Here is a 27,377-nt window from a genome sequence, read left to right on the forward strand (position 1 = left end):
GGTATAAATCTTCGATTCAGTGCCTCTTGAAATACCGAACACTTCGGCTACCTTTGCTACGAAAGTCCCCACCATACGAGCACCAACAATTCGCCAACGTTCGAATTCACTTAACTAGGACATAATGCACTCACAACTACGGAGAACCCTGTTCTGACCGCAGCTGGTAACTGCAGTCTCCATTCGTGGTCAAATACAGCACGGAACCTGCACGCTCGGTTAGCACCTGCATTTATGTTCAAGCATGTACTTCTCCTTGTGTTTCCATATTTTTGTCCAGCCCCTTTATTTGTGTTGACTGCAGGTGATGGTACTGGATGTGTGTGTAGAGTAGCGTCATGTTTGTGTGATGATGAGAGACGGGAGTGGTTAAACTCAGTGCGGAAATTAGCCTATTCCCTTGAATATCACCAAAGGGGTCGCCAGGCTTAATGTCCCAATACGATGGATTATTCACCATCAACTGTATCACATACTCTCACTTCATGAGACACTTTTATTTATTTATTTATTTATTTATTTATTTCATTAACAGTACAGGGTAACCCACCGCCTTGAAACGTAAGGTGGGTCGGATGTTACTACCTAGTTGATGAGAATATAATTTAATTTATACAATGCAAATGTCAAAGAAAAATAAAAAAAGAAAATGTAACACAATGAGCGTGGTTAAGAATAATTTTTAATATATAGAGGGAAGTGATATGCTGTATTTGGATGAGTAATACAGTCTAAGTAGCATGTTGGTTAGTAATGGCCTATTTCTATCCATTTCAGATGAGAAGGTCTCGGTACAAGCTCAAGCTATTCTCATCTGAAATGGTTTGCGCTAATGTATTTTTACACATATTATATAGATTAAATGCTCATTGAGCACTTCATACATGGAATACATGAATTTTAGCTTCACATGAGAAATACACTTATGTTTGTCACTTGTTAGTTGAAATAGAATATAGTTCATTGCTAATTGAATACATTATTCCTTAAATAACTTAATACATTTCTGATATATGAAATTAATTGATTATAGCTTTGAATAGAGAAGAGAATATACTTTTGTCTTCGTACAATAAGACGAGCAATACATGATTGCTTGTGAGAAGTATTCTTTAAACACTATACAGGATGCCATTGGGGAGGAGGAGCTTCGGAATAAAAGTTCTTCGAGCCTTCTCCTCCCAAGCGACATTACCTTATTACTACAGTCTTAGTATGTGGTGCCAGTGTTTATTTGTTTTATGATTGTTGTGTTGTTTGTGACTGTGTTGTGGCATGCAGTGTCATACATTGTTGGTTTTGGTCCCATACATGTTGATCCCTTCTGAGTCATGTTCACTTAGTGTTCCTTCCTCTGTAAGTAGGCTGTTTAGGTTTTTATGTTGGTAACGCCACGTAGCGCTACGTATGAAAATCACTGACTGTGCTGTGTGCAGTCTGTGGCTGGTTGGCATTGTTGAAACATTCTCTATTGTAGTGTTGGGCGGTTGGATGTGAACAGCGCGTAGCGTTGCGCAGTTGGAGGTGAGCCGCCAGCAGTGGTGGATGTGGGGAGAGAGATGGCAGAATTTTGAGAGCAAACGATTTGCACGTGTGTCCATCAGGAAGAGTAAATTTGTAATACTGTATATCATGAACTGATATATATATATATATATATATATATATATATATATATATATGATGACTTTTGAATATCATTAAGGTAAATACATTGTTTGTTCTCTATGAAAATCTTTCATTTGCTAACTATGCCTATCGGTAGTTAGTGCCTTCAGTAGTTAGAATCTTTTATTTAGCTGGCAGTATTGGCGTTCTCTGTATTGCAGTAGTTCGAGTAATAAAGATTTTTGTGAGGTAAGCGATTCATGAAAGGTACAGGTTACTGTTAGTCAGGGCCATTCTTTTGTAGGGATTATTGAAAGTCAGATTGCGTTGCGCTAAATATATTGTGTGTCAGTTTAGTATTGATCAGAATAAGTAAAGAGAGAAATGTCTCAGTACGTTCAGTTATGCTCAACTGTTTGAAAATCAAATAACGTAGAGGTTTTCCAGCACTGTCATTTATAAATTTTTCTAAGGGGATGTTTCACCTCGGTTTCGGACTCTGTGGTCGTGTTTGTGTCCTCCCATGTGACACTGTGGAGAGGTCTGGAATTTAATATGGACATTGTTGCAAAGGCTGGATATCAGGGACTTAAACTCCACCACCACTGCTCCTTACAGCCCAAATGCTTGAAGTGAAAAAAAATTTCCACATCCAAGATTCGAACTGGCTACCTGGGAGCTGAGCTTCACCGAGCATGCGCACATTTGCAACCTCGGCTACACAGGCTCACGTAGTATTTGCCACACTTATAACAAGTGTTGATCACCTTCGTGTGCTACTGGGGCTGCCACGTGAGCGACGCGCCGGTTGTTGGTAGGTGACCGCAGGTACGGGCTGCAGCCGCTGGACCCGCTGCGGCTGACGGAGGTGCTGCTGGAGCAGGGCCGCGGGCTCACCCTCGCTCTCCGAGACGTCGACGTCATCGGCCTGCACGCCACCGACATCAGCAGCGTACGGTCAGTACCCGCGCACGTCTCTTTCCCAGTCACTCTCGGGGCATAAATATGTTTTACACCTTTTCTTTATCTGCTGTAAGTACTCTATGTGATCAGTGCGATCAACGATATCTACGCATCAATCACTATGCGATATCCCCACTTGTTGGATATGTCACTTCAGTTTGCAAAAACTTCAGTTTGCAAAAAAATATATATACACTCCTGGAAATTGAAATAAGAACACCGTGAATTCATTGTCCCAGGAAGGGGAAACTTTATTGACGCATTCCTGGGGTGAGATACATCACATGATCACACTGACAGAACCACAGGCACATAGACACAGGCAACAGAGCATGCACAATGTCGGCACTAGTACAGTGTATATCCACCTTTCGCAGCAATGCAGGCTGCTATTCTCCCATGGAGACGATCGTAGAGATGCTGGATGTAGTCCTGTGGAACGGCTTGCCATGCCATTTCCACCTGGCGCCTCAGTTGGACCAGCGTTCGTGCTGGACGTGCAGACCGCGTGAGACGACGCTTCATCCAGTCCCAAACATGCTCAATGGGGGACAGATCCAGAGATCTTGCTGCCCAGGGTAGTTGACTTACACCTTCTAGAGCACGTTGGGTGGCACGGGATACATGCGGACGTGCATTGTCCTGTTGGAACAGCAAGTTCCCTTGCCGGTCTAGGAATGGTAGAACGATGGGTTCGATGACGGTTTGGATGTACCGTGCACTATTCAGTGTCCCCTCGACGATCACCAGTGGTGTACGGCCAGTGTAGGAGATCGCTCCCCACACCATGATGCCGGGTGTTGGCCCTGTGTGCCTCGGTCGTATGCAGTCCTGATTGTGGCGCTCACCTGCACGGCGCCAAACACGCATACGACCATCATTGGCACCAAGGCAGAAGCGACTCTCATCGCTGAAGACGACACGTCTCCATTCGTCTCTCCATTCACGCCTGTCGCGACACCACTGGAGGCGGGCTGCACGATGTTGGGGCGTGAGCGGAAGACGGCCTAACGGTGTGCGGGACCGTAGCCCAGCTTCATGGAGACGGTTGCGAATGGTCCTCGCCGATACCCCAGGAGCAACAGTGTCCCTAATTTGCTGGGAAGTGGCGGTGCGGTCCCCTACGGCACTGCGTAGGATCCTACGGTCTTGGCGTGCATCCGTGCGTCGCTGCGGTCCGGTCCCAGGTCGACGGGCACGTGCACCTTCCGCCGACCACTGGCGACAACATCGATGTACTGTGGAGACCTCACGCCCCACGTGTTGAGCAATTCGGCGGTACGTCCACCCGGCCTCCCGCATGCCCACTATACGCCCTCGCTCAAAGTCCGTCAACTGCACATACGGTTCACGTCCACGCTGTCGCGGCATGCTACCAGTGTTAAAGACTGCGATGGAGCTCCGTATGCCACGGCAAACTGGCTGACACTGACGGCGGCGGTGCACAAATGCTGCGCAGCTAGCGCCATTCGACGGCCAACACCGCGGTTCCTGGTGTGTCCGCTGTGCCGTGCGTGTGATCATTGCTTGTACAGCCCTCTCGCAGTGTCCGGAGCAAGTATGGTGGGTCTGACACACCGGTGTCAATGTGTTCTTTTTTCCATTTCCAGGAGTGTATATATCCTTTCGACAGTAAGTGTCCTGAACCTCTCATACAGAAATATGAACATACAATGGATTTAAAGCGATGTTTTGCAATAGTAGTAATATATAAAATACACCATTTATAACAAATATTAAAACAAGACGAATTCAAAGTCGCTAGCCGCGTGGTCTGAGACGCCTTGTCACAGTTCGCGCGGCTCCCCCCACCGGAGGTTCGAGTCCTCCCTCAAGCATGTGTGTGTGTGTGTTTAAGTTAGATTAAGTAGTGTGTAAGACTAGGGACCGATGACCTCAGCAGTTTGGTCCCATAGGACCTTACCACAACCACCAAAGTTGCGACAGCGACAAGCTGTTTTGTTGAAACTTGCATGTCGACACCTCGACGCCGCTTCCATGGTAAATAAAGGCGTCACTCAACCAGTATTTCCACTGGCTCTACGATCTAGAAGCAATCTCCAGTTCCTGGAATGCGTTTATATATGTCGACCTGTATTGCAATATCCAATCGCTGTCGCAGCTCTGAAATCGCCTTCTGCTGGATAGTATATATCGATACGACGACGCCATCTGCGTGGGAACCTTTGACATCACTTAACCACTACTGTCTTTGCTGGTATAAATCTAGGAGTTTATGATAAATCCCCACAGATGGCTACCGGTGTTCTCAGCAGATTGTGATTGGTTATCTCTTTTACATATATTCTTATCATATATGGACGCAATGCTGTTTATAGCAGTTTCTTTATGTAGCGTAATGTACTTATTTGTTCATTTGCTATTACCGTTCGTGTATCTGTTCTGTATATGCCTTATCTTAACAACAGTTTTACGTCCTGTATGCCTGAATCGCTGTCGCTGACGCAGAGCATCGCGTTTGTAAACTACAACTGCGTTGCTCTCCTTATCAGTTGACGCTCGTGGAGTTACAACACCGGCTCCATTCACCCCCACCAACTTCCATCATGAGTATAATTTTTTCTTTTAATATTTGTTATATATGATGTATTTCATATATTACTACTGTTATCAGACATCCCTCTAAATCAGTGCTTCACAACCTTTCTTAGACCATTACCCGTAAGTACAATTAGATATTAGCTAGTACCACCGCCCTACCCCTCCCCCCCGCCCCCTGCTGTCTGTTGTCCCCTCTCCCCCACGTTATCACCAACTTGAGCAACCAACTAAACTGTAGGATGAAATACTTTTCTTGGAACACTCCAACTTTGAACATGAGGAAAGATGGATGATATTTAGCTTACGTGCGTGTGTGTGTGTGTGTGTGTGTGTGTGTGTGTGTGTGTGTGTGTGTGTTAGTCTGAGTGACGAAAGAATTCATGGTGCATCGCAAATGCTACCCACGTCTCCTCCTCAGAAAAGCAGAAAGCCAGCTATTTAAAATCAACCAAACTAAAATGTGTGCAGTATGCTTACTGTTCCTGCTGCATTCCTTACCTCTGAAATGGCAGAAATTGGAAGACCTCAGACTGTTAGTGCTTTGTGTCTGACCATAGCCACTAGTAGTAATAGTAATAATAGTAATAATAACATTAATATTGTGTACAGCACTATAGTAGCCCTCATGTAGTTACTGCTGTGTCGTGCTATCAGTTAATTCATTTATCTGTTTCGAAGCGAATATTGAAGCAATTTCAAGAGTACTACAGGTACTGACTACAACTTGGAGAAGGCATTTTCTTGAGACACTTAGCATTTGTTACGTATATGTCTCACTTTTATCATCATCTATGTACAGGAAAATGCACAACGTACTAGTTCTATAGTACTACTCCGGCCTTTGGAGTCTTTATCAAGTGGACATGACAGCACACTTCGAAAGAATTCAGAGAGACGTAATAAATCTGTGTAGTCTATATGAATGTGCAACAGACTTGCATGTGACTTAACGGAAATTTGAGGAAGAAAGACTTAGTTGACTGGATATAACTGATATAACTCACTGTACATTCCGTAGGCTCGTAATTAGGAGATTTTTGATGATGTTGAACATGACAAGACAACAAAATATAAGGTGACTGTAAGTCCGTCTTTATACAGGATGGGTGCTGGACCTCAGCTGTTCAGTATAAAATGTCGAATCAAAAACACCTTCAGCCATCTATATTTCCAATTTTATTCTGTTTTTGTTACCAGTTTTGGCATTACACTATGCCGTACTTAGGCCCTGTGGAAAGACAACAATAATGACACCGTAAACCACATAGCAAAACGAATGATGTAAAATTTAAGAAATCAAACTATATACAGTGGTAATTTGTTGTTAACATATAACAAAAACTAGACTGTTCAGGGAGTGACATTAAAATTGAAGAGAAGGGATAAAATGAATGAACAGTTGCACACTGTATGAGTATGAACTAGGGAACAAAATATGTATGCTATATAACAGTAAGGAGGACATACTAATTGGGGGTCAAAGTCACATGTTATGCATAGACAACGGTATCACGTGTTGACAAACAACCAGTATGTATGTCATTGCCAGTGAAACAACTGAAGCAAAACAATCACAGTCATAGCTGATGAGTATGATCGAGATAAATATTTTACCTTCACACTGTACTCGTCAGCATATGTCTGTGATGGTTTTGGTTCAGTTGATCCACGGGCAGTGACTTTAGCATTACGTATTGGTTATTTGTCAATATGTGACTCCGTGGTTATCTATGTATAGTATGTAATTTTCACCTCCGATTAGTAGGTTCTCTTTACTACTACAAGGTGTACAACTTTGCTTCCGCCGTTTTTTCCCCACCATCAGAGGCTTTAATGAAACGAAATGATTACACATGTATCATTCAAAGTATTTTCCATCGCTGACCACTATTTTCTCCCCTCTTTCTGGCAGTGTACGAATCCTGCGTCGAAAAAAAATGTTCATCTTTTGAAGTGATCCACGAATCGATCCAATTTGTAACTTCTTCATGAGATCGGAAGTGTTGGTCAGTCAGGCCATGCGCCATTGATCTAAACAGGTGATAGTCAGGGGGAGCAATGTCTGGAGAATACGGCGGGTGGGGTAGGACTTCCCATTTTAACGTTTCCAAATAAGTTTTGACCTCTTCTCCAACGTGAGATCCAGCGTTGTCGTGCTGCAAAATCACTTTATCGTGCCTCTCGCTGTACTGCGGTCGTTTGTCTTGTAATGCTCTTTTCAGACGCATTAATTGCGTTCGATAACGAGCACCTGTGATTGTTTCACTTGGTTTGAACACCTCATAGTACACGACGCCGAGCTGGTCCCGCCAAATGCAGAGCATGATCTCGGAGCTGTGAATATTCGGTTTGGCCGTCCGTTTATCGTCCCCGGCCACAATGCGATGCATAAATCCCTTCCGGTTTTGCCTCCGAAGCAACTGTTCACAAACACACAAACGTCGTTCAATGGCCCTTGGTTTCAGCTCACAAGAAACCCAAGTTACTTCTTTCTGAATCATGCCCACAGCCTTGAGGCGTTTTGAAATGGCTTGCTGTGTCACTCCCACTAATCGTGCCAATTCTTCTTGAGTTTGACGCGAGTCTTCACTCCGCAATGTCTCCAATTCTGCATCTTCGAAAACATTCTCTCTTCCACCACTGACGTTAAAATCACCGTTCTTGAAGCGTTGAAACCACTAACGACACGTTCTTTCACTAATAGCGTCCTTGCAATACTTACTTGAGAGCATTCGATGAGACTCAGCCGCTGTTTTCTTCATGTTGAAACAAAACAGTAACACCTCCCGCAAATGACGAGAATTAGGCTCGTAAACTGACATTTTCAATCAAGAACAACTTTATGATGCAGATACAAATCGACTAATGTTTGAATGAGGATATGTTGACCGAGGTCCAAGCTAACTGCCTGACGTCTGCGATCTGTTTCTTTCGACCGCTACTTACCGTTGTCGCCACCTATCGGCAAACGGCGGAAGCTAAATTGTACACCTTGTATATACATGGTGAACATTAATAACACTAACTGCAGGGCGGATTCCTGACTGGAAACGGAGAAAGAAAGGTCCTATGAACATGTGTCCAGAAAAGCACCTTTGCCACGATAGTTGGCGCTGACGAATGGAAGTTCCTTTGACCACGTGCTGTGTGCTCGTCATGTGTTATTGGCTCTGCAAGCAGCAGAATAGTCCGGTATTCCTGTCGGGAACAAGCCGAGATGGTATTGTTATACGGCCAAGCAGATGTAAACGGTCAAGAGGCGGCACGGCTATACAAAAAACAAGTACTCTCACAGACACCGAACACATCACACAACATTTCAGGACCTTTTTGGGCGTTTTTGAGGTAATGGGCCCTTTCAGACAGATGCTCATGCAGGGAGGCGGCGGACTGTGCGTACAGCAGATTTGGATGACCAAGTTGTACAGGATTTTGAGACGAGCCCTAGCACTATGTCCAGGCAAGTGGCCTGCCAACATGGCGTAAGCCAAAGTACGATTATGTGTACGTTGTGACGTGAATGCGATACATCTCTATGCTGTATTCCGGGACGATTTGTTGTCGTTGTACGCTCACCGTCTATTTCTGGATATATGTTCATAGGACCTTTTTTCCCTCCATTTCCAGTCGGGAATGATTCCTGCAGTTTGTCGGTTTTATTAATGTTCAGTCAGCATATTTTATTCCCTAATTTATATTCATACAGTGTGTAACTGTTCTCTCATTTTAACCTTTAATTTATCTTTAACTTTGATGCCACTCGCTGCACAGTTTGGTTTTTGTCACGTGTTTACTACGTATTACGACTGTATACAATTTGATTTCTTAAATTTGACACTGTCCCTTTCATTGGGTAGTTTACACTGCTATTATTGTCGTCTTTATTCGGGGACCTGAAGATGGCGTAGTGTAGCGCCGAAACACTTAGCAAAAGTAAACAAATATTGGAAATATAGACGACTGAAGGCGTTTGTCATTTGATATTTTACAAAAAATAAGGTGCTTTCAAAAAGGAACGAGTCGAGTGCTGTAAAATGAAAACCGCCGAAGGTATTAATACGCCGATGTCTACGGAAGAAGGAGTGATCCGGTCCCTATTAGAGCGCTGACGACACTAACGCGCTGCTAGAGAGACGTGGGATCACACTTACGTGACGACAGGGTGAAAACGTGCACACGTCGACGTCCATAGCACTCTGTAGTGCTGAAAACAGAGAAATGGAGGCTGTAAATTAAGAGCAAAGAGATGTGGTGCGTTTCCTCACAGTGGAAGGAGTGTGGCGAATGGAAATTCATCGAAGAATGTCACAAGTGTACGGAGAACATTGCATGTCCGTTGCAGTTCTCACGCTCAGTTTGACCTCTGTGGGAATGGCTGTCAACGTAACTCGCCGGCCTTCACTAATAAGGGCGTCCAACTGCTGAACCGTAGCATCGGTCACGCGGTGTGGCGTTCCAGGCCGTGCGTCATCGACCAACGGCATCCATCGTCTTTTGGAGCACTTGCGCAACGCTCTGACCCTAGCAACGGACACGCAGCGCTCTTCGAACACTTCTACCATTGTTTAATGTGTTTCCATTCGCTGTCCTCCTTCCGCTCTCAGGGGACGCACTACACCCCTTCACTTTCCTTTTGAACCCTCCATTTCTCTGTTTTCAGCATTACTGAATCCAGTGAACAATCGAAGCGTGTACGTGCTCGTGTCCCTCTAGCGACGAGTATGGTTCACAGCACTCTTACAGAGACTACACTTTCTTCGATAGGCGATGGCATTACAATCCCTTCAGCGGTTTTCATTTTACCGTCTCCGGCTCGTTTCCTTCCGCACTAAACCTATATATACAAATTAGCCATTTGAAAAAGGACTATATGGTACGGTTCTTTCCACAGATCCGATACGTATCCTCAACGATGTTGGAAAAGGAAAGAAGTTCAGTTTTCATTTAGATATTTGTTAATAAGTTTAAATGTATATGAGCGGCAGTCAAATGAAAACCGAACACCCACCACAAAGGGACCATGGAATGGTTCCATTCAAAAGTAATCACCACACGTGTCAATACATTTATCTCACTGGGAGACGATATCCACAACCGCAACCAGAGTTGCGATTCCTCATCTGACAGGAACTGGCGACCACACATGTCTTTCTTCAGGTCACAAAAGATGTGAAAATCACACTGTGAATGATCGAGGCTGTACGGAAGACGGTGCAGTGCTTCACAACCAAATCACCGAAGCATAGCCTTCGTCCTGTTGGCACTGTGGAGGAAGGCGTTATCGTGCGACAGTATGATTCCGTCCGACGGCATTCTGACAACTTGGGTGCTACGGAGCGGGAGGTTGCATGTCCATATCATGTCTGGGTCACCATTGTGAAAGTGGGGTACTAAGGTATACTAGAACCATCACTGAATTATATACGACACGGCATGAATGGTTTTACTGCATAGAACGACTTTACAGAGCTTCCACACCGTTACAACGTCGAAAACGCACTTGTTGTCTCTGCTTTTTCTACCCCAACGATCTTCTCCCTGGTGCGTCAGAGAGGTTTTCACCTTTTACAGCTCTCGATGTTCCCACATATTCATGCAAACAACCATTTTCAAGCATGAGCCTTATCAAGAATAAACTGAGAAGAAGTCTTATTGACTAGAAGTTGGAATTACGCCTAAGATTAAAAACAATGACACAGAAACTCGACTTACCCAACTGTCCATGGAGATGCAATGCCATTGTTCACATTAGTGTTCGTCACTTATTGCCATGATTTAATTTCATGGAAATCTCATAATTTAATTTTATAACTAAAATATATTTACGAAATTGCAGCATGGTGCAGATAAAGTATAGGTCCACAACTGACAGGTTAACTTCTTTTTGGTGTGGGTGCTGCGGCACTTTCTCTCTTGTGTTGTAGTAAACACACGTAACTTTTCCAGAACTGGGCATCAGTTGTGTGTCATGCATAAAAGTACAACTATTGAGCGCAGCTCTTGCAACTGTAGTGTCTGTTGCAAGTAATGTCATGTCGTGACGTAACGCATAGAACTTCAGCGTAATTCGACCCATTGGAGACAAATGACTGGTCTTAGCAAAAACATATTTGGCACTGTGGGATTTTTAAGTCTATATTAAGTTAATGAAAGAAAAACAATGAACTGTTTAGTCAGTAACCATTTCTGCTTCGAAGCGCGCCGCTGTCAGCGGCCTCTAGGGTCCAGGGCTACCGTCTTTGATTAGTTATCAAAAGATCCTCGGTCCTGGGTTCGAACCCCGCCATCGCTTAAATATATAATTAAAAATCATAGGAAATGACTTTAGAAGTCACCCTCCCTCGTCAAAGAGGGAGCAGGGGCAGACAGAGGTTCAGGGCACTCTCTTGCCCCTGGGAACTACACATAAAGGCGGAAGAATCAGCAATAATCAACGGCTGAGGACGCAGAGGGCAATGGAATTCACTGCTTGAAAGACACATAATACGTATCCACAGGACATGTGGCCTGTTACTGAAAAACTGTTATGAAGATCTCTCCATGAGCAAAAGATTCTGGACTATTCCCCCATCTGTCCGCAGCTCGTAGTCTACAAAGGACATCCCTGGCCGAGAGAAGTCCACTAGTATCAAACGTAGGCCTTAAACTGAGGAATAAATTTCTGAGAATGTACGTTTGGAGCATAACATTATATGGTAGTGAAACATGGACTATGGGAAAACAGGAACAGAACAGAATCGAAGCATTTAAGATGTGATGCTACAGAAGAATGTTGAAAATCAGGTGGATGGATTAGGTAAAGAATGAGGAAGCCCTCCAGAGAACTGGCGAGGAAAGAAATACATGGGAAACACTGACAAGAAGAGGGACCAGGACGGTAGGATATCTGTTTAGACATCACGGAATGGCTTCCAGGTATTAGAGGGAGCTGTAGAGGGAAATAGAGATTAGGGTACATCGAGCAAATAACTGAAGATGTACATCTACATCTACATTTATACTCCGCAAGCCACCCAACGGTGTGTGGCGGAGGGCACTTTACGTGCCACTGTCATTACCTCCCTTTCCTGTTCCAGTCGCGTATGGTTCGCGGGAAGAACGACTGCCGGAAAGCCTCCGTGAGCGCTCGAATCTCTCCAATTTTACATTCGTTATCTCCTCTGGAGGTGTAAGTATGGGGAAACAATATATTCGATACCTCATCCAGAAACTCACCCTCTCGAAACCTGACGAGCAAGCTACACCATGCACAGCGCCTCTCTTGCAGAGTCTGCCACTTGAGTTTGCTAAACATCTCCGTAACGCTATCACGCTTACCAAGTAACCCTGTGACGAAACGCGCCGCTCTTCTTTGTATCTTCTCTATCTCTTCTGTCAACCCGACCTGGTACGGATCCCACACTGATGAGCAATACTCAAGTATAGGTCGAACGAGTGTTTTGTAAGCCACCTCCTTTGTTGGTGGACTACAAGGACTCTCCCAACGAATCTCAACCTGTCACCCACCCTACCAACAATTAATTTTATATGATCATTCCACACTCACCTGCACGGCGCCAAACACGCATACGACCATCATTGGCACCAAGGCAGAAGCGACTCTCATCGCTGAAGACGACACGTCTCCATTCGTCCCTCCATTCACGCCTGTCGCGACACCACTGGAGGCGGGCTGCACGATGTTGGGGCGTGAGTGGAAGACGGCTTAACGGTGTGCGGGACCGTAGCCCAGCTTCATGGAGACGGTTGCGAATGGTCCTCGCCGATACCCCAGGAGCAACAGTGTCCCTAATTTGCTGGGAAGTGGCGGTGCGGTCCCCTACGGCACTGCGTAGGATCCTACGGTCTTGGCGTGCATCCGTGCATCGCTGCGGTCCGGTCCCAGGTCGACGGGCACGTGCACCTTCCACCAACCACTGGCGACAACATCGATGTACTGTGGAGACCTCACGCCCCATGTGTTGAGCAATTCGGCGGTACGTCCACCCGGCCTCCCGCATGCCCACTATACGCCCTCGCTCAAAGTCCGTCAACTGCACATACGGTTCACGTCCACGCTGTCGCGGCATGCTACCAGTGTTAAAGACTGCGATGGAGCTCCGTATGCCACGGCCTACTGGCTGACACTGACGGCGGCGGTGCACAAATGCTGCGCAGCTAGCGCCATTCGACGGCCAAAACCGCGGTTCCTGGTGTGTCCGCTGTGCCGTGCGTGTGATCATTGCTTGTACAGCCCTCTCGCAGTGTCCGGAGCAAGTATGGTGGGTCTGACACACCGGTGTCAATGTGTTCTTTTTTCCATTTCCAGGAGTGTATATTGTGGAAAGCAACGGTCCCATAACACTCCCCTGTGGCGCGCCAGAGGTTACTTTAACGTCTGTAGACGTCTCTCCATTGAGAACAACATGCTGTGTTCTGTTTGCTAAAAACTCTTCAATCCAGCCACACAGCTGGTCTGAATTTCCATAAGCTCTTACTTTGTTTATCAGGCGACAGTACGGAACTGTATCAAACGCCTCCCGGAAGTCAAGGAAAATGGCATCTACCTGGGAGCCTGTATCTAATATTTTCTGAGTCTCATGAACAAATAAAGTGAGTTGGGTCTCACACGATCGCTGTTTCCGGAATCCATGTTGATTCCTGCAGAGTAGATTCTGGGTTTCCAGAAATGACATGATACGGGAGCAAAAAACATGTTCTAAAATTCTACAACAGATCGATGTCAGAGATATAGGCCTATAGTTTTGCGCATGTGCTTGACGACCCTTCTTGAAAACTGGAACTACCTGTGCTCTTTTCCAATCATTTCGAACCCTCCGTTCCTCTAGAGACTTGCGGTACACGGCTGTTAGAAGGGGGGCAAGTTCTTTCGCGTACTCTGTGTAGAATCGAACTGGTATCCCGTCAGGCCCAGTGGACTTTTCTCTGTTGAGTGATTCCAGTTGCTTTTCTATTCCTTGGACACTTATTTCTATGTCAGCCATTCTTTCGTTCGTGCGAGGATTTAGAGAAGGAACTGCAGTGCGGTCTTCCTCTGTGAAACAGCTTTGGAAAAAGGTGTTTAGTATTTCAGCTTTACGCGTGTCATCCTCTGTTTCAATGCCATTATCATCCCAGAGTGTCTGGATATGCTGTTTGGATCCAGTTACTGATTTAATGTAAGACCACAACTTCCTAGGATTTTCTGTCAAGTCGGTACACAGAATTTTACTTTCGATTTCACTGAACGCTTCGGGCATAGCCCTGCTTACGCTAACAGGACATGTAGGCTGCAATGCTACTCTGAGATGACGAGGTTGGCACAGGAGAGGAATTCGTGGCGGGCCACATCAAACCAGTCAGAAGACTGATGACTCAAAAATAAAAAAGGATAGGTTTTACATGGTAACCACCGTTGTCTGTGCATGCCATTTCTCCAATGCCTATCTTGTGTGGTCTACTTACTGTTGTTGAGTCGGCCAGAGTGTCACTTTTATCATAACTGAAGGGGCTGTTTTGTACATAAACTTTCGCCTGTATTGTCACACATACAACCGTGCAACTCATATAACTAAATAACCATGAAAAATCTGTATACCTCACATATATATTAGTTTAATATAATTGTATTGCAAATATGTATGCCTTGTTTGTATAAAACTGTCAGCCCAACTGTGTTTTTATTTGTAAGATTGTTTGAAAATGGACAAAGGTGTCCAAAAATAGTCACCGTGAAGAAATAAAAAAGCAACTTATGATGAAACTACAACCATTTACTTCAGTAAATTATATCTCTATTCAGTGTGATATTGATTGTCATTCATACTTTAACTAAGACTTAAACCTTTACTTAAAGTTTATTAAGTTAATTTTTGAGAGCATTGTGGAGTGAGTGAAGGTGCGGGGTCAAGTAATGGGGAAGATATGTTGAGATTGTTTGAATATACAGAGGATGAAGAAAAGAAGATAAAATAAATAACTTCTCGTTTCGTCTATTTATTTAATCTTCACTGTTACAGCCTATAATCTGGGAAACTAACGTAGGCCACACACTTCACATTTTATGGGTAAAAAATATGTGTATATTAATTATTTATCCGTGGTACTTATAAACATTATGAAGTGAATGGGAGAGTTGGAAGGGGTTGACCTCAGAGAATGTATCTCAGTCAGACTGAAAACGTTTATAGCAAACGCTAGTTCAGAAGTACCGTAATCCAGTTCATAATAACGTGCTATCTTTGAACAAAAGTATAAAAATTTGGCTTTCGAAAGAAATTTCAGTAATTGTATTGCCGACCTTTGGGCTAGTGTTTCTGATTTGGCTGTGTTCCCGCTCACTAAGTTATAACAGGTCTGACCTGCCAGTTGTAAGTATTGAGATATCATGACATAATATCTTTCGCAGTAGATCAGCGCCTCCAGAAGCGCTGTTAGTGTTGTAATGTGTCATAACTTCTCTTTTCATAAGTATTGGGACAGTGTGTTCTGCAACGTCAGATTACTGAGTACATGTTCTTGGCTACTGAAGAACTCCTTTTCCTTTGGGGTTATTGAGATGCCTGGAGTTACCCTCCTCATGATGTCGGTTTACTGGGTCCATTGCAAGAGTAATTTTACCAGGTGGAACTGTGCTGGAACAACCCAGGAAAGAAACCCATGTGCAGAGGACAGTTTTTCAGCTTGAGGAGGACTCCATTTCTCTTCGGTACCTGAAAACAGCTGGTTTTACTGGCTACGGCTTATAGTCCCTCCCTTTCAGTGATTCTTACTCTCACTGACACATGATTTGGAATCTGAACAGCAAGATGTTGGCATGCAAATTGATGACACATTTTATCAGTGTCACTCCTACAGGTACCTTAATTGCACAAAAGCTAACTCATCCTCCTGAATTTCCATGTTCCTAAATTCCAGGGTGAATGACACTTTCTCTCAATGGTTTTGTGGGCTGATAAGGATATTGCACACCTTCTGGGCGTGTTTTTTTTTAGATAGATACACTGAATAGCTTAAAGAGAATCGCCACAACGAAGCATTTCTGAGTGTGGTGAGGTCTCATCTGGTCAAGTGCCCTCATGATACCATTGTGCATTATACACTACTGGCCATTAAAATTGCTCCAACACGAATATGACGTACTACAGACGCGAAATTTAACCGACTGGAAGAAGATGCTGTGATATGCAAATGATTAGCTTTTCAGAGCATTCACACAAGGTTGGCGCCGGTGGCGACACCTACAACGTGCTGACATGAGGAAAGTTTCCAACCGATTTCTCATACACAAACAGCAGTTGACCGGCGTTGCCTGGTGAAACGTTGTTGCGATGCCTCGTGTAAGGAGGACAAATGCGTACCATCACCTTTCCGACTTTGATAAAAGTCGAATTGTAGCCTATCGCGATAGCGGTTTATCGTATCGCGACATTGCTGCTCGCGTTGGTCGAGATCCAATGACTGTTAGCAGAATATGGAATCGGTGGGTTCAGAGGGTAGTACGGAACGCCGTGCTGGATCCCAAAGGCCTCGTATCACTAGCAGTCGAGATGACAGGCATCTTATCCACATGGCTGTAACGGATCGTGCAGCCACGACTCGATCCCTGAATCAACATATGGGGACGTCTGCAAGACAGCAACCATCTGCACGAACAGTTCGACGACGTTTGCAGCAGCAAACAGAGACCATGGCTGCGGTTACCCTTGACGCTGCATCACAGACAGGAGCGCTTGCGATGGTGTACTCAACGACGAACCTGGGTGCACGAATGGCAAAACGTCATTTTTTTTCGGATGAATCCAGGTTCTGTTTACAGCATCATGATGGTCGCATCCGTGTTTGGCGACATCGCGATGAACGCACATTGAAAGCGTGTATTCGTCATCGCCATACTGGTGTATCACCCGGCGTGATGGTATGGGGTGCCACTGATTACACGTCGCGGTCACCTCTTGTTCGCAATGACGGCACTTTGAACAGTGGACGTTACATTTCAGATGTGTTACGACCCGTGGCTCTACCCTTCATTCGATCCCTGCGAAACCCTACATTTCAGCAGGAAAATGCACGACCGTATGTTGCAGATCCTGTATGGGCGTTTCTGGATACAGAAAATGTTCGACTGCTGCCTTGGTCAGCACAATCTCCAGATCTCTCATCAACTGAAAACGTCTGGTCGATGGTGGCCGAGCAACTGGCTCGTCACAATACGCCAGTCACTACTCTTGATGAACTGTGATATCGTGTTGAAGCTGTATAGGCAGCTGTACACGCCATCCAAGGTCTGTTTGACTCATTTCCCAGGCGTATCAAGGCCGTTATTACGGCCAGAGGTGGTTGTTCTAGGTACTGATTTCTCAGGATCTATGCACCCAAATTGCGTGAAAATGTAATCGCATTCAGTTATAGTATAATATATTTGTCCAATGAATACCCTTTTATCATCTGCATTTCTTCTTGGTGTGGCAATTTTAATGGCCAGTAGCGTAAATTGCTAATGTATTAGGTAAGAAAGTATTCAGTATACAGTCAGGAATACGAGTGAGGAACTAAGGGAATTTCCCAGATTAGATCTATCAATACTGCAGTAGTCACTTAAAATTTACATAGACTTAAAAATACACTGTCTGACAGAAAAAAAGCGTCCAGATGGGGAGCAGAAAATGAAATGAAACTTTATGACTTGAGAAGATATGTGATAGTATTTCAGTGATTACAAAAATTTGCAAAGAACTTCATAGTACAAGCTCTCTTATCAGTATGATGTTGCCCCCCCCCCCCCCCTCTGGTCTGGATGCATGCTCGTACTCGATTGGAAAGGGATTCGTAAAGCAATTGTATCCTCTTCTGAAGCATGATGGCCCATAAACTGCTACGTCTAGCACTGGGACGGAGATATAGTTCAATTCTTTTATCTTGGCGGTTCGCGCATGCCCGCTCAGACGCGGGAGAATGCTGCGTTGCCACTTGTACGCGCCAAGCAAACTTAAGTTTAGGGGGGAGCCCGCAGTTTATGAAGTAAAGCCACCACGGCCGCATTAACCCTTTCGGTGCTACAGAGACGTGCACCCCGCATTCCGCGCTGTGCGCGATTTTGTCAGCACTGCACTGCTCGCCAGTGCAGACGCATGGTGTTCCGACTGCTTTGACACACTTATCATTCGATTTCACTCAAACCATTTGTCCAAAAATTCGATTTTTACACATCTTCTTGACTGATACCTTCCCCCCGTTGTTGTTGTTGTTGTGGTCTTCAGTCCTGAGACCGGTTTGATGCAGCTTTCCATGCTACTCTTATCCTGTGCAAGCTTCTTCATCTCCCAGTACCTACTGCAACCTACATCCTTCTGAATCTGTTTAGTGTATTCATCTCTTGGTCTCCCTCTACGATTTTTAACCTCTATGCTGCCCTCCAGTACTAAATTGGTGATCCCTTGATGCCTCAGAACATGTCTTACCAACCGATCCCTTCTTCTAGTCAAGTTGTGCCACAAACTTCTCTTCTCCCCAATCCTATTCAACACCTCCTTATTAGTTATGTGTTCTACCCATCTAATCTTCAGCATTCTTCTGTAGCACCACATTTCGAAAGCTTCTATTCTCTTCTTGTCTAAACTATTTATTGTCCATGTTTCACTTCCATACATGGCTACACTCCATACAAATACTTTCAGAAACGACTTCCTGACACTTAAATCTATACTCGATGTTAACAAATTTCTCTTCTTCAGAAACGCTTTTCTTCCCATTGCCAGTCTACATTTTATATCCTCTCTACTTCGACAATCATTAGTTATTTTGCTCCTCAAATAGCAAAACTCCTTTACTACTTTAAGTGTCTCATTTCCTAATCTAATAGCCTCAGCATCACCCGACTTAATTCGACTACATTCCATTATCCTCGTTTTGCTTTTGTTAATGTTCATCTTATATCCTCCTTTCAAGACACTATCCATTCCGTTCAACTGCTCTTCCAAGTCATTTGCTGTCTCTGACAGAATTACCATGTCATCGGTAAACCTCAAAGTTTTTATTTCTTCTCCATGGATTTTAATACCTACTCCGAATTTTTCTTTTGTTTCCTTCGCTGCTTGCTCAATATACAAATTGAATAACACCGGGGAGAGGCTACAACCCTGTCTTACTCCCTTCTTAACCACTGCTTCCCTTTCATGTCCCTCGACTCTTATAACTGCCATCTGGTTTCTGTACAAATTGTAAATAGCCTTTCGCTCCCTGTATTTTACCCCTGCCACCTTCAGAATTTGAAAGAGAATATTCCAGTCAACATTGTCAAAAGCTTTCTCTAAGTCTACAAATGCTAGAAACGTAGGTTTGCCTTAACTTAATCTAGCTTCTAAGATAAGTCGTAGTGTCAGTATTGCCTCACGTGTTCCAATATTTCTACGGAATCCAAACTGATCTTCCCCTAGGTCGGCTTCTACTAGTTTTTCCATTCGTCTGTAAAGAATTCGCGTTAGTATTTTGCAGCCATGACTTATTGAACTGATAGTTCGGTAATTTTCACATCTGTCAACACCTGCTTTCTTTGGGATTGGAATTATTATATTCTTCTTGAAGTCTGAGGGTATTTCGCCTGTCTCATACATCTTGCTCACCAGATAGTAGAGTTTTGTCAGGACTGGCTCTCCCAAGGCTGTCAGTAGTTCTAATGGAATGTTATCTACTCCCAGGGCCTTGTTTCGACTTAGGTCTTTCAGTGCTCTGTCAAACTCTTCACGCAGTATCATGTCTCCCATTTCATCTTCATCTACATCCTCTTCCCTTTCCATAATATTGTCCTCAAGTACATCACCCTTGTATAGACCCTCTATATATTCCTTCCACCTTTCTGCTTTCCCTTCTTTGCTTAGAACTGGGTTTCCATCTGAGCTCTTAATATTCATGCAAGTGGTTCTCTTTTCTCCAAAGGTCTCTTTAATTTTCCTGTAGGCTGTATCTATCTTACCCCTAGTGAGATAAGCCTCTACATCCTTACATTTATCCTCTAGCCATTCCTGCTTAGCTATTTTGCACTTCCTGTCGATCTCATTTTCGAGACGTTTGTATTCCTTTTTGCCTGCTTCATTTACTGCATTTTTATATTTTCTCCTTTCATCAATTAAATTCAATATTCCTTCTGTTACCCAAGGATTTCTACTAGCCCTCGTCTTCTTACCTACTTGATGCTCTGCTGCCTTCACTACTTCATCCCTCAGAGCTACCCATTCGTCTTCTACTGTATTTCTTTCCCCCATTCCTGTCAATTGTTCCCTTATGCTGTCCCTGAAATTCTGTACAACCTCTGGTTTAGTCCGTTTATCCAGGTCTCATCTCCATAAATTCCCACCTTTTTGCAGTTTCTTCAGTTTTAATCTGCAGTTCATAACCAATAGATTGCGGTCAGAGTCCACATCTGCCCCTGGAAATGTCTTACAATTTAAAACCTGGTTCCTAAATCTCTGTCTTACCATTATATAATCTATCTTAAATCTGTCAGTATCTCCAGGCTTCTTCCATGTATACAACCTTCTTTTATGCATAAATGACTTAATTTTGTTTCGATGTTCAACGCAGTTATTGCGCAGCATTAAATGTAGTAAACCATTGCACGAAATTTTGAAAAGTTTGCAGAGGTAAAAGTCCATAGCGTGTACTTTCCGTATGGTAGATTTTAGTTGCCACTAGAAATTTCAAAAAATTACATTCAAGCGAATAAAATTCGTGAAGTAAGACACTTCGATATTGTTTTTAAATAAAGAAAATATCAAGGACCGAACAAGGTTTGAATTCAGAATCTTTCGCTTGTTAGCTGAACACTTTAACCATTACGCTAACAGAGCGCAGCATGCACTAGACTTTCTGGAGTATTTTAAAATATGACGCAAAATACCGACAAACACTGTTGGTATGACTATGAATTACTCACGTTTCGTCGATGTACAATAGGAAATAAACAATTACCGCTGTTCTTTATTGCAAAAAAGCGGTTAGTGAGAATGATACAAACACCTTTCCTTGCTATCGCCTGAATTAGGAGGCTTATTGCTCAAAATGGTTCAAATGGCTCTGAGCACTATGGGACTCAACATCTTAGGTCATAAGTCCCCTAGAACTTAGAACTACTTAAACCTAACTAACCTAAGGACATCACACACACCCATGCCCGAGGCAGGATTCGAACCTGCGACCGTAGCAGTCCCGCGGTTCCGGACTGCAGCGCCAGAACCGCTAGACCACCGCGGCCGGCAGGCTTATTGCTTGTTCGGTTTAATTAATTAATAGAATATGAAGCAATTGGTATAAAGAATGCTTTTTCCAAACTTTCTATAAAAGAAATTCTGCTATCAAGATATTGCTTGTGTTCAATTGCTTTATTTATGACTGAACGTTTCTAAAACTGAAGACACTCGTCCGTGCTCTGCACTGCAGTCGAGCTCTGGCAACGTCGTTCTCTGTTCATTGGCTGACTGTGTTTTGTGATGTCAGATGCGCAGAACGAACCTAAACTCGGCCGCCGTGGTAAATGACGCGCGCTTTAGTGTTCGAGCAGGTCCCTCACATCTTCTTTCAAGGACAGCTCTGAGGATCTTGCTGGCCATGGGAGTACATCAACTTCACACATCCAATTTACAGAGACATGTACCATGGGTGGGGAAGTATTGTCCTGTTGAAAAAAGGCATCAAGATACTGTCAGTCAAGGAATAATACACTAGGATGCAGGGTATCCGTGAGATACGATTGTGCTGTCAAAGTTCCTGGAATCATTTCCCGCCGTCACCGGATGCTCCTCGCACTATGACGCCAAGAGTGACACTGCTGTGCCTCTCCAAAACGTTAACAGAATGGGTTCTTCAGGTTACCACCATACTCGCTGACGGTGGTCATCTGGGATAGTGCAGAACCATGATTCAGTGCTGAACACAGTACGATGCGACTCATCAGCAGCCTTTCCTTCCCAACCATGGCACCACTTCAAAGGCAACTGTTTGTGTTGTGACGTTAATGGCAGCCCTCGTATGGGACGGTAGTTCCCTGGCCTGGCTGCTGCTAGTTCCCGATCAATGGAACAGGAGGACACATGTTAAAGGGAGTCCATTACTTGCTCTCAGATGGCACGTACAGATATGAAGGTATTGTAATGTGCTTAGCGCATAATAAAACGATCGTCTCTCGTGATGGTTAGATGGAACCTTGACAATAAATATGCCTACTCTCATGTTCCTATGCAGTCCAATATTTGGCCACTGTCACATACAGCTGCCCTAAAAATTTGGTTATTGTTCGATTTGATCAGTCATCTAAATGGAGACACGCAGTGAGGCCCTTTCAAACTCAGTCAGATGCTGATAATGCTGTCTCAAACGAGTATGCTGCATCCTTTGCCCTTCACAGTGAACACTTAACATCTGGCGCTATTCATGCCTCTTACATAACATAACAAGTCCGCTAACAACACTTAACACGAATAACACTAACACACTCTGCTGGCCGTTACACAGAATGGCAACTGTAGTCGTTTACAAACCCGCCCATGCTGTGTACGTGTATGAGTCTACCTTGACATCTGACCATGTCTCGTGGGTGCCCTTTTTTTTCAGGCAGTGTAAATTCTCTAGCATGATACTGTCTGTGTTTGTGAAGTTCTAGAAGGAGGTTGGAGCTTTTTAACAACCAGAATGGCGAACAACGTCAGCCACGATACCTGTATTTTGCTTGAGAGAAAGTGCTGCAACAGCGGCTTTTCTTACAGTTAAGGACATCTGCTGTAATATATGCTGAACTTTTATGATGAATTTGAAAATTTTCCTCCCTACCCTCTAAGAGCAAAAGATGTCTAGCAATTATTCCCTGTTTAACTTTCCAGATTGGAGATACCAACGCACACTATGAAAATCAACCTGTCTGTACCACATGTTGAAATTGTGGGAAACTATGAGATCCAGGGGAAGGTATTGGTGGTACCGATTACGGGAAAAGGGAAAGCAAATATCACTCTTGGTAAGCAAGTTTACAGCTCACTGTTAAATAAGGATGGAAAAAGTCAAAAAATGCTGTAACAGCTTGTCTCTTCAGAGGACACTGTGTGTTTCAGACGGTGTGCACGCGTCTTACACGTTCAGACACGACCTATTCAGGAAGTCTGACGGCAAGCAGTACATCAGAGGCAAGGAGCACACGTTAAGGGTGACTGCAGCTAAGGGTAGTGCACACTTCGAAAACCTCTTCAACGGCGACAAGAAACTAGGTATGTTGCAACGGTACTTTCTGTAATGTCCATGTTTTCAGCTTAAACAGCCACGATTTTAATAACGTTTGAGTAATTTCAGAAGGTCAGATTTTACCACAGTTTTTGTCACTTTCTTCTACTCTTATTTTCAAAAATATTTCTCATTTTCACGTCACTACGTAGTTGAGGCGTCTTAAATGCCCGATGCATATGTCCCTTTTAGACGTTTTGCAAATGCTGACACTCCAGTCTACCTATCTAATTTTCGGCATTGTCCTGTAGCACTAAATTCATTTCAAAAGGTTCTATTGTCATCTTGTCTGAATTGTTTATCGTCCATGTTTCACTTCTGTCCAAGGCTACACTCCGGACAAATACCTCCAGAAAATACTTCCTAACGTTTCAATTTATATTTTGTCAATCTGCGTTTTATATTCTCTTTACTTCGGCCATACTCATTTATTTTGGTGCTCAAAGAACATACGTCATCTACTACTTGTAGCGTCTCATTTTCTAACCTAATACCCTCAGAATTGCAAGTCTTAATTTGGCTACAGTGCATTGCCCTAGTTTTACCTTTGTTCGTGTTCATCTAATAATCTCCTTTCAAGACATTATCTACTCCTTTCAATTGATCTTCCTGGTCGTTTTCCGTCTCTGACAGAATTTCGATGTTATCGGCAATCCATGAAGTTTTATTTCTACTCCCTGAACTTAAATTTCCTTTCCAAGCTTGACCTTGGTTTCTTTACTGTTTACTCAAAATGTAGATTGAATAACGTCAGGGATAGGCTACAAACCTGTCTCAGTCCCTCCTCAGCTACTGTTTCCCTTTAATGTTCTACGTCCCTGTATCTTCCCCAAGGTGAGCTTCTACCAGTTTTTACATTTTCCACTTTTTACACGGATTCTACTTGCAACAATGACTTATTAAAGGTACAGTTGGATAATATTTAGACCCGCCAGGGCCTGACTACTTTGGAATTGGAATTATTATAATATTCTAGAAGTCGGAGTATTTCGTTTGACGCATATATCTTGGATACCAGGCGGAACAGTTTTGTTATATCTCTCTGAAGAAACTCAATAATTCTTGGAAAACGTCTTCGCCACGGGCCTTTTTTCGACTTCTTCATGATCCTACAGTTAGGATACATATTACAAGTCAAGTACTCCAAGTGAAAAATCCCTACGTAGAATCCGTGTAAAAAGCACATGCTAGACTTCTCTCCAGTCACTAAATATTTTGTGGGCGTATGAGAAATAACACGAACACGGGTTCCTTTGCGCTTCATTTACTTTGAGAGCCATGAGCTAATCGCCACACAGGGTTGTATCATGTTTAACATTGATGTACGAGTTCTGATAAAAGGGATAGGAGACAATTCGCATTACTAAGGAGCTATTTGTCGTACAGTATTAGTACCCGACTGTTTTCCCGTCCAAACAAAATCTAACTTGTTTGAGTAGCTCAGCTACAATGAACGATACATACAGCAACAGAAGAAATGGTAATCAGTCTCCTTAACAGTATTATTGACTGGTTTTCTGCAAATGGTCTCACTCTCAATTTTAAAAAGACACAACATTTTCCGTTCTGCACATCTATAGGTACTACACTTATGATAAGCATAACACACGACGATAAAATAAGAAAGAGGGAGGAAAATTCAGAAATTTTAGGTGTCCATATCGACGGGAATTTAAACTGGGAAAAGCACATTTTAGAACTCCTAAAAGAACGTTTGCACTTAGAATCATTGTAAATATTGGGCAGAGACAAATCGCTAAGTTGACATATTTCCATTCAGTAATGGCATATGGAATTATGTTCTGGGGTAACTCGTCTTCAAGATGGAAAGTCTTCATTGTTCAAAGACGTGCTGTAAGAATAATATGTGGTGCTTACCCATAAACATCGTGTGGACGTCTGATTGCGAAGTTGAGCACTCTGACTGGTTCAAATGGCCCTGAGTACTATGGGACTTAACATCTGAGGTCACCAGTCCCCTACAACTTAGAACTACTTAAACCTGCCTAACCTAAGGACATCACACACATCCATGCCCGAGGCAGGATTCGAACCTGCGACAGTAGCGGTCGCGCGGTTCCAGACTGTAGCGCCTAGAACCGCTCGATCACACCAGCCGGCAATATTCTAACTACTGCATCACAATATATTTATTCCCTCATGAAGTTTATTGTAAATAACTGTAGTTACGAGGAACAATGATGTACGTAATTACAATCCCTACTAGAAGGAAAAATTACAGTCATTATTCCACTTTAAGGTTCTCTTTAGCACAAAAAGGGGTGCACAATGCTGCAACTGGAATTTTTGATCACTTACCCAGTGACATAAAATGACTGACAGACAGCAAAATACAATTTGAAAACAAACTAAAATAGTTTCTCCTTGACAACACTTGCATTCTGTAGAATAATTCGTGTTATCGTAACGTATAAAAGGTGGTGGCTAGGAATTATTAACTCACATCTGTGTATTTAATGATAATAATAATAATAATAAATTATAAATATTCAAAATTTGGCTATATTCACAAATTAATTTGCGATGTGAATGAAAAATGACTTCTTCCATATTACTATTTTTTATCTTGCAAATGATCTACTGAACATTAAACTAACTAATGATCAGTTTACTATGAATGTGTTATACGTGTTATAGCTCTCTCACGGAAGAAAAACACAGCGGAGCCTTTGATAATGTCATTCAGAAATGTTGTAAGCAGTGTAATGAGACGTGTGTTGACTCAAACAAGTTTTATTTTCAAAGTGAACACCAATAACAAAAATATTTGGTAATAGCCAAATTTAAACCATCAGTCTCAATTCATCACTGTTAGAAATCGAACTATAAATGTATCTTTTCTTCTTTGTTGTTGTCCTCCCACTGTTGATCTTTACTTTTGCGTAAAATTCAGTTCACAACGTATATAAAATTCTTTCGAATACATAACACTGACTGCTAGAAAATTCGTAACACTACAGGTTGTTAATGAGTTTACTGCTGTTTATTAAAAAAGATTATCGCTTTAGTGACAGCCAACAACAAGGTTTTGTGTTGTTCTTTGGCTCTGAATTTATTGGTCTTCCATAAAACGTGCTTTTTTTTCTTTTTTACGCTTTTTTTTCTCTATTCCAGAGAGTAGAGAGGGATATTTGAGATCTGACTTATTATACTGTCACCGTTCTTTACAGTATTATGTCCCAGTGCGCTTGGGAGCGGGGTAGATTGGTTCCCATTTGGAAAAAATGGCATTCGCCTGACAATTGGTCTGAGGGAGTGGAACTATATCAGTTTATTTCTGGGACAATATCATCCATCGTGTCGGTCAGACATTAAAATTTTGTGTATGTGTACGTATTTATTTGTATGTGTGTGTGTGTGTGAATTGATGTTTGCACAGTTTTATTGCTCGCAACTCTGTTTACTGTCAATATTTTTCGGTGCCAAAAGAGGTACGCAAGGAAGCTGTTTCTATCAGATGTATGTAGTGGCGAGTGATGCTACGATCTCTAGTTCACTGGCTGCCTATAGCCAGTATAGCGATTCCTCAAATTTGAACATAAGGAAATTCACAGTTAAAATGATCGATAAAGCTCAATGAGTGATGCATTGCTGTAATATAACAGTTCCCAGGAATCAAACATCCATCGAACGTTTTGTGACAGGATGGATATTAATTGCTCCCGGACACCGGTTTCATTCGTAATTGAACACATGATCGATCGCTTACTAAATCCGATGTGCAAGTATGTTCTCCTATAATTTAACCACACACTCTTATTCTTCCATTCACAATATTGTTTGTATAAATGACCCCTCCAATAACGTTCTTTATTATAAACGTTGGCTTCCGCGGCCATTGTCACAGTCAATAAAATTTTTCTGGGTTTGTGATCGTATTGTCAATATATAGTTGTACGTATTGACAATGCGGTCACAAACCCAGAAAAATTTTATTGACAACGTTCTTTCTTGTTTAATTACAGCACGGCGAATAAACA

At 43.1% G+C, this 27,377-nt stretch overlaps 1 protein-coding gene across 1 annotated transcript in view; it reads left to right on the forward strand.

The window, feature by feature from the left end:
* Positions 1–27,377, forward strand: part of LOC126155288 (protein takeout-like) — a 96,406-nt gene that overhangs the window by 40,810 nt on the left and 28,219 nt on the right. The window contains exons 3-5 of the mRNA XM_049916218.1: positions 2,427–2,565; positions 22,983–23,116; positions 23,211–23,363. Of these exons, the coding sequence (XP_049772175.1) occupies positions 2,427–2,565; positions 22,983–23,116; positions 23,211–23,363 (426 nt within the window). The remainder of the gene's footprint in view (positions 1–2,426; positions 2,566–22,982; positions 23,117–23,210; positions 23,364–27,377) is intronic.

This window comes from Schistocerca cancellata, chromosome 2, assembly GCF_023864275.1.
Source record: "Schistocerca cancellata isolate TAMUIC-IGC-003103 chromosome 2, iqSchCanc2.1, whole genome shotgun sequence".
NCBI lineage: Eukaryota > Metazoa > Arthropoda > Insecta > Orthoptera > Acrididae > Schistocerca > Schistocerca cancellata.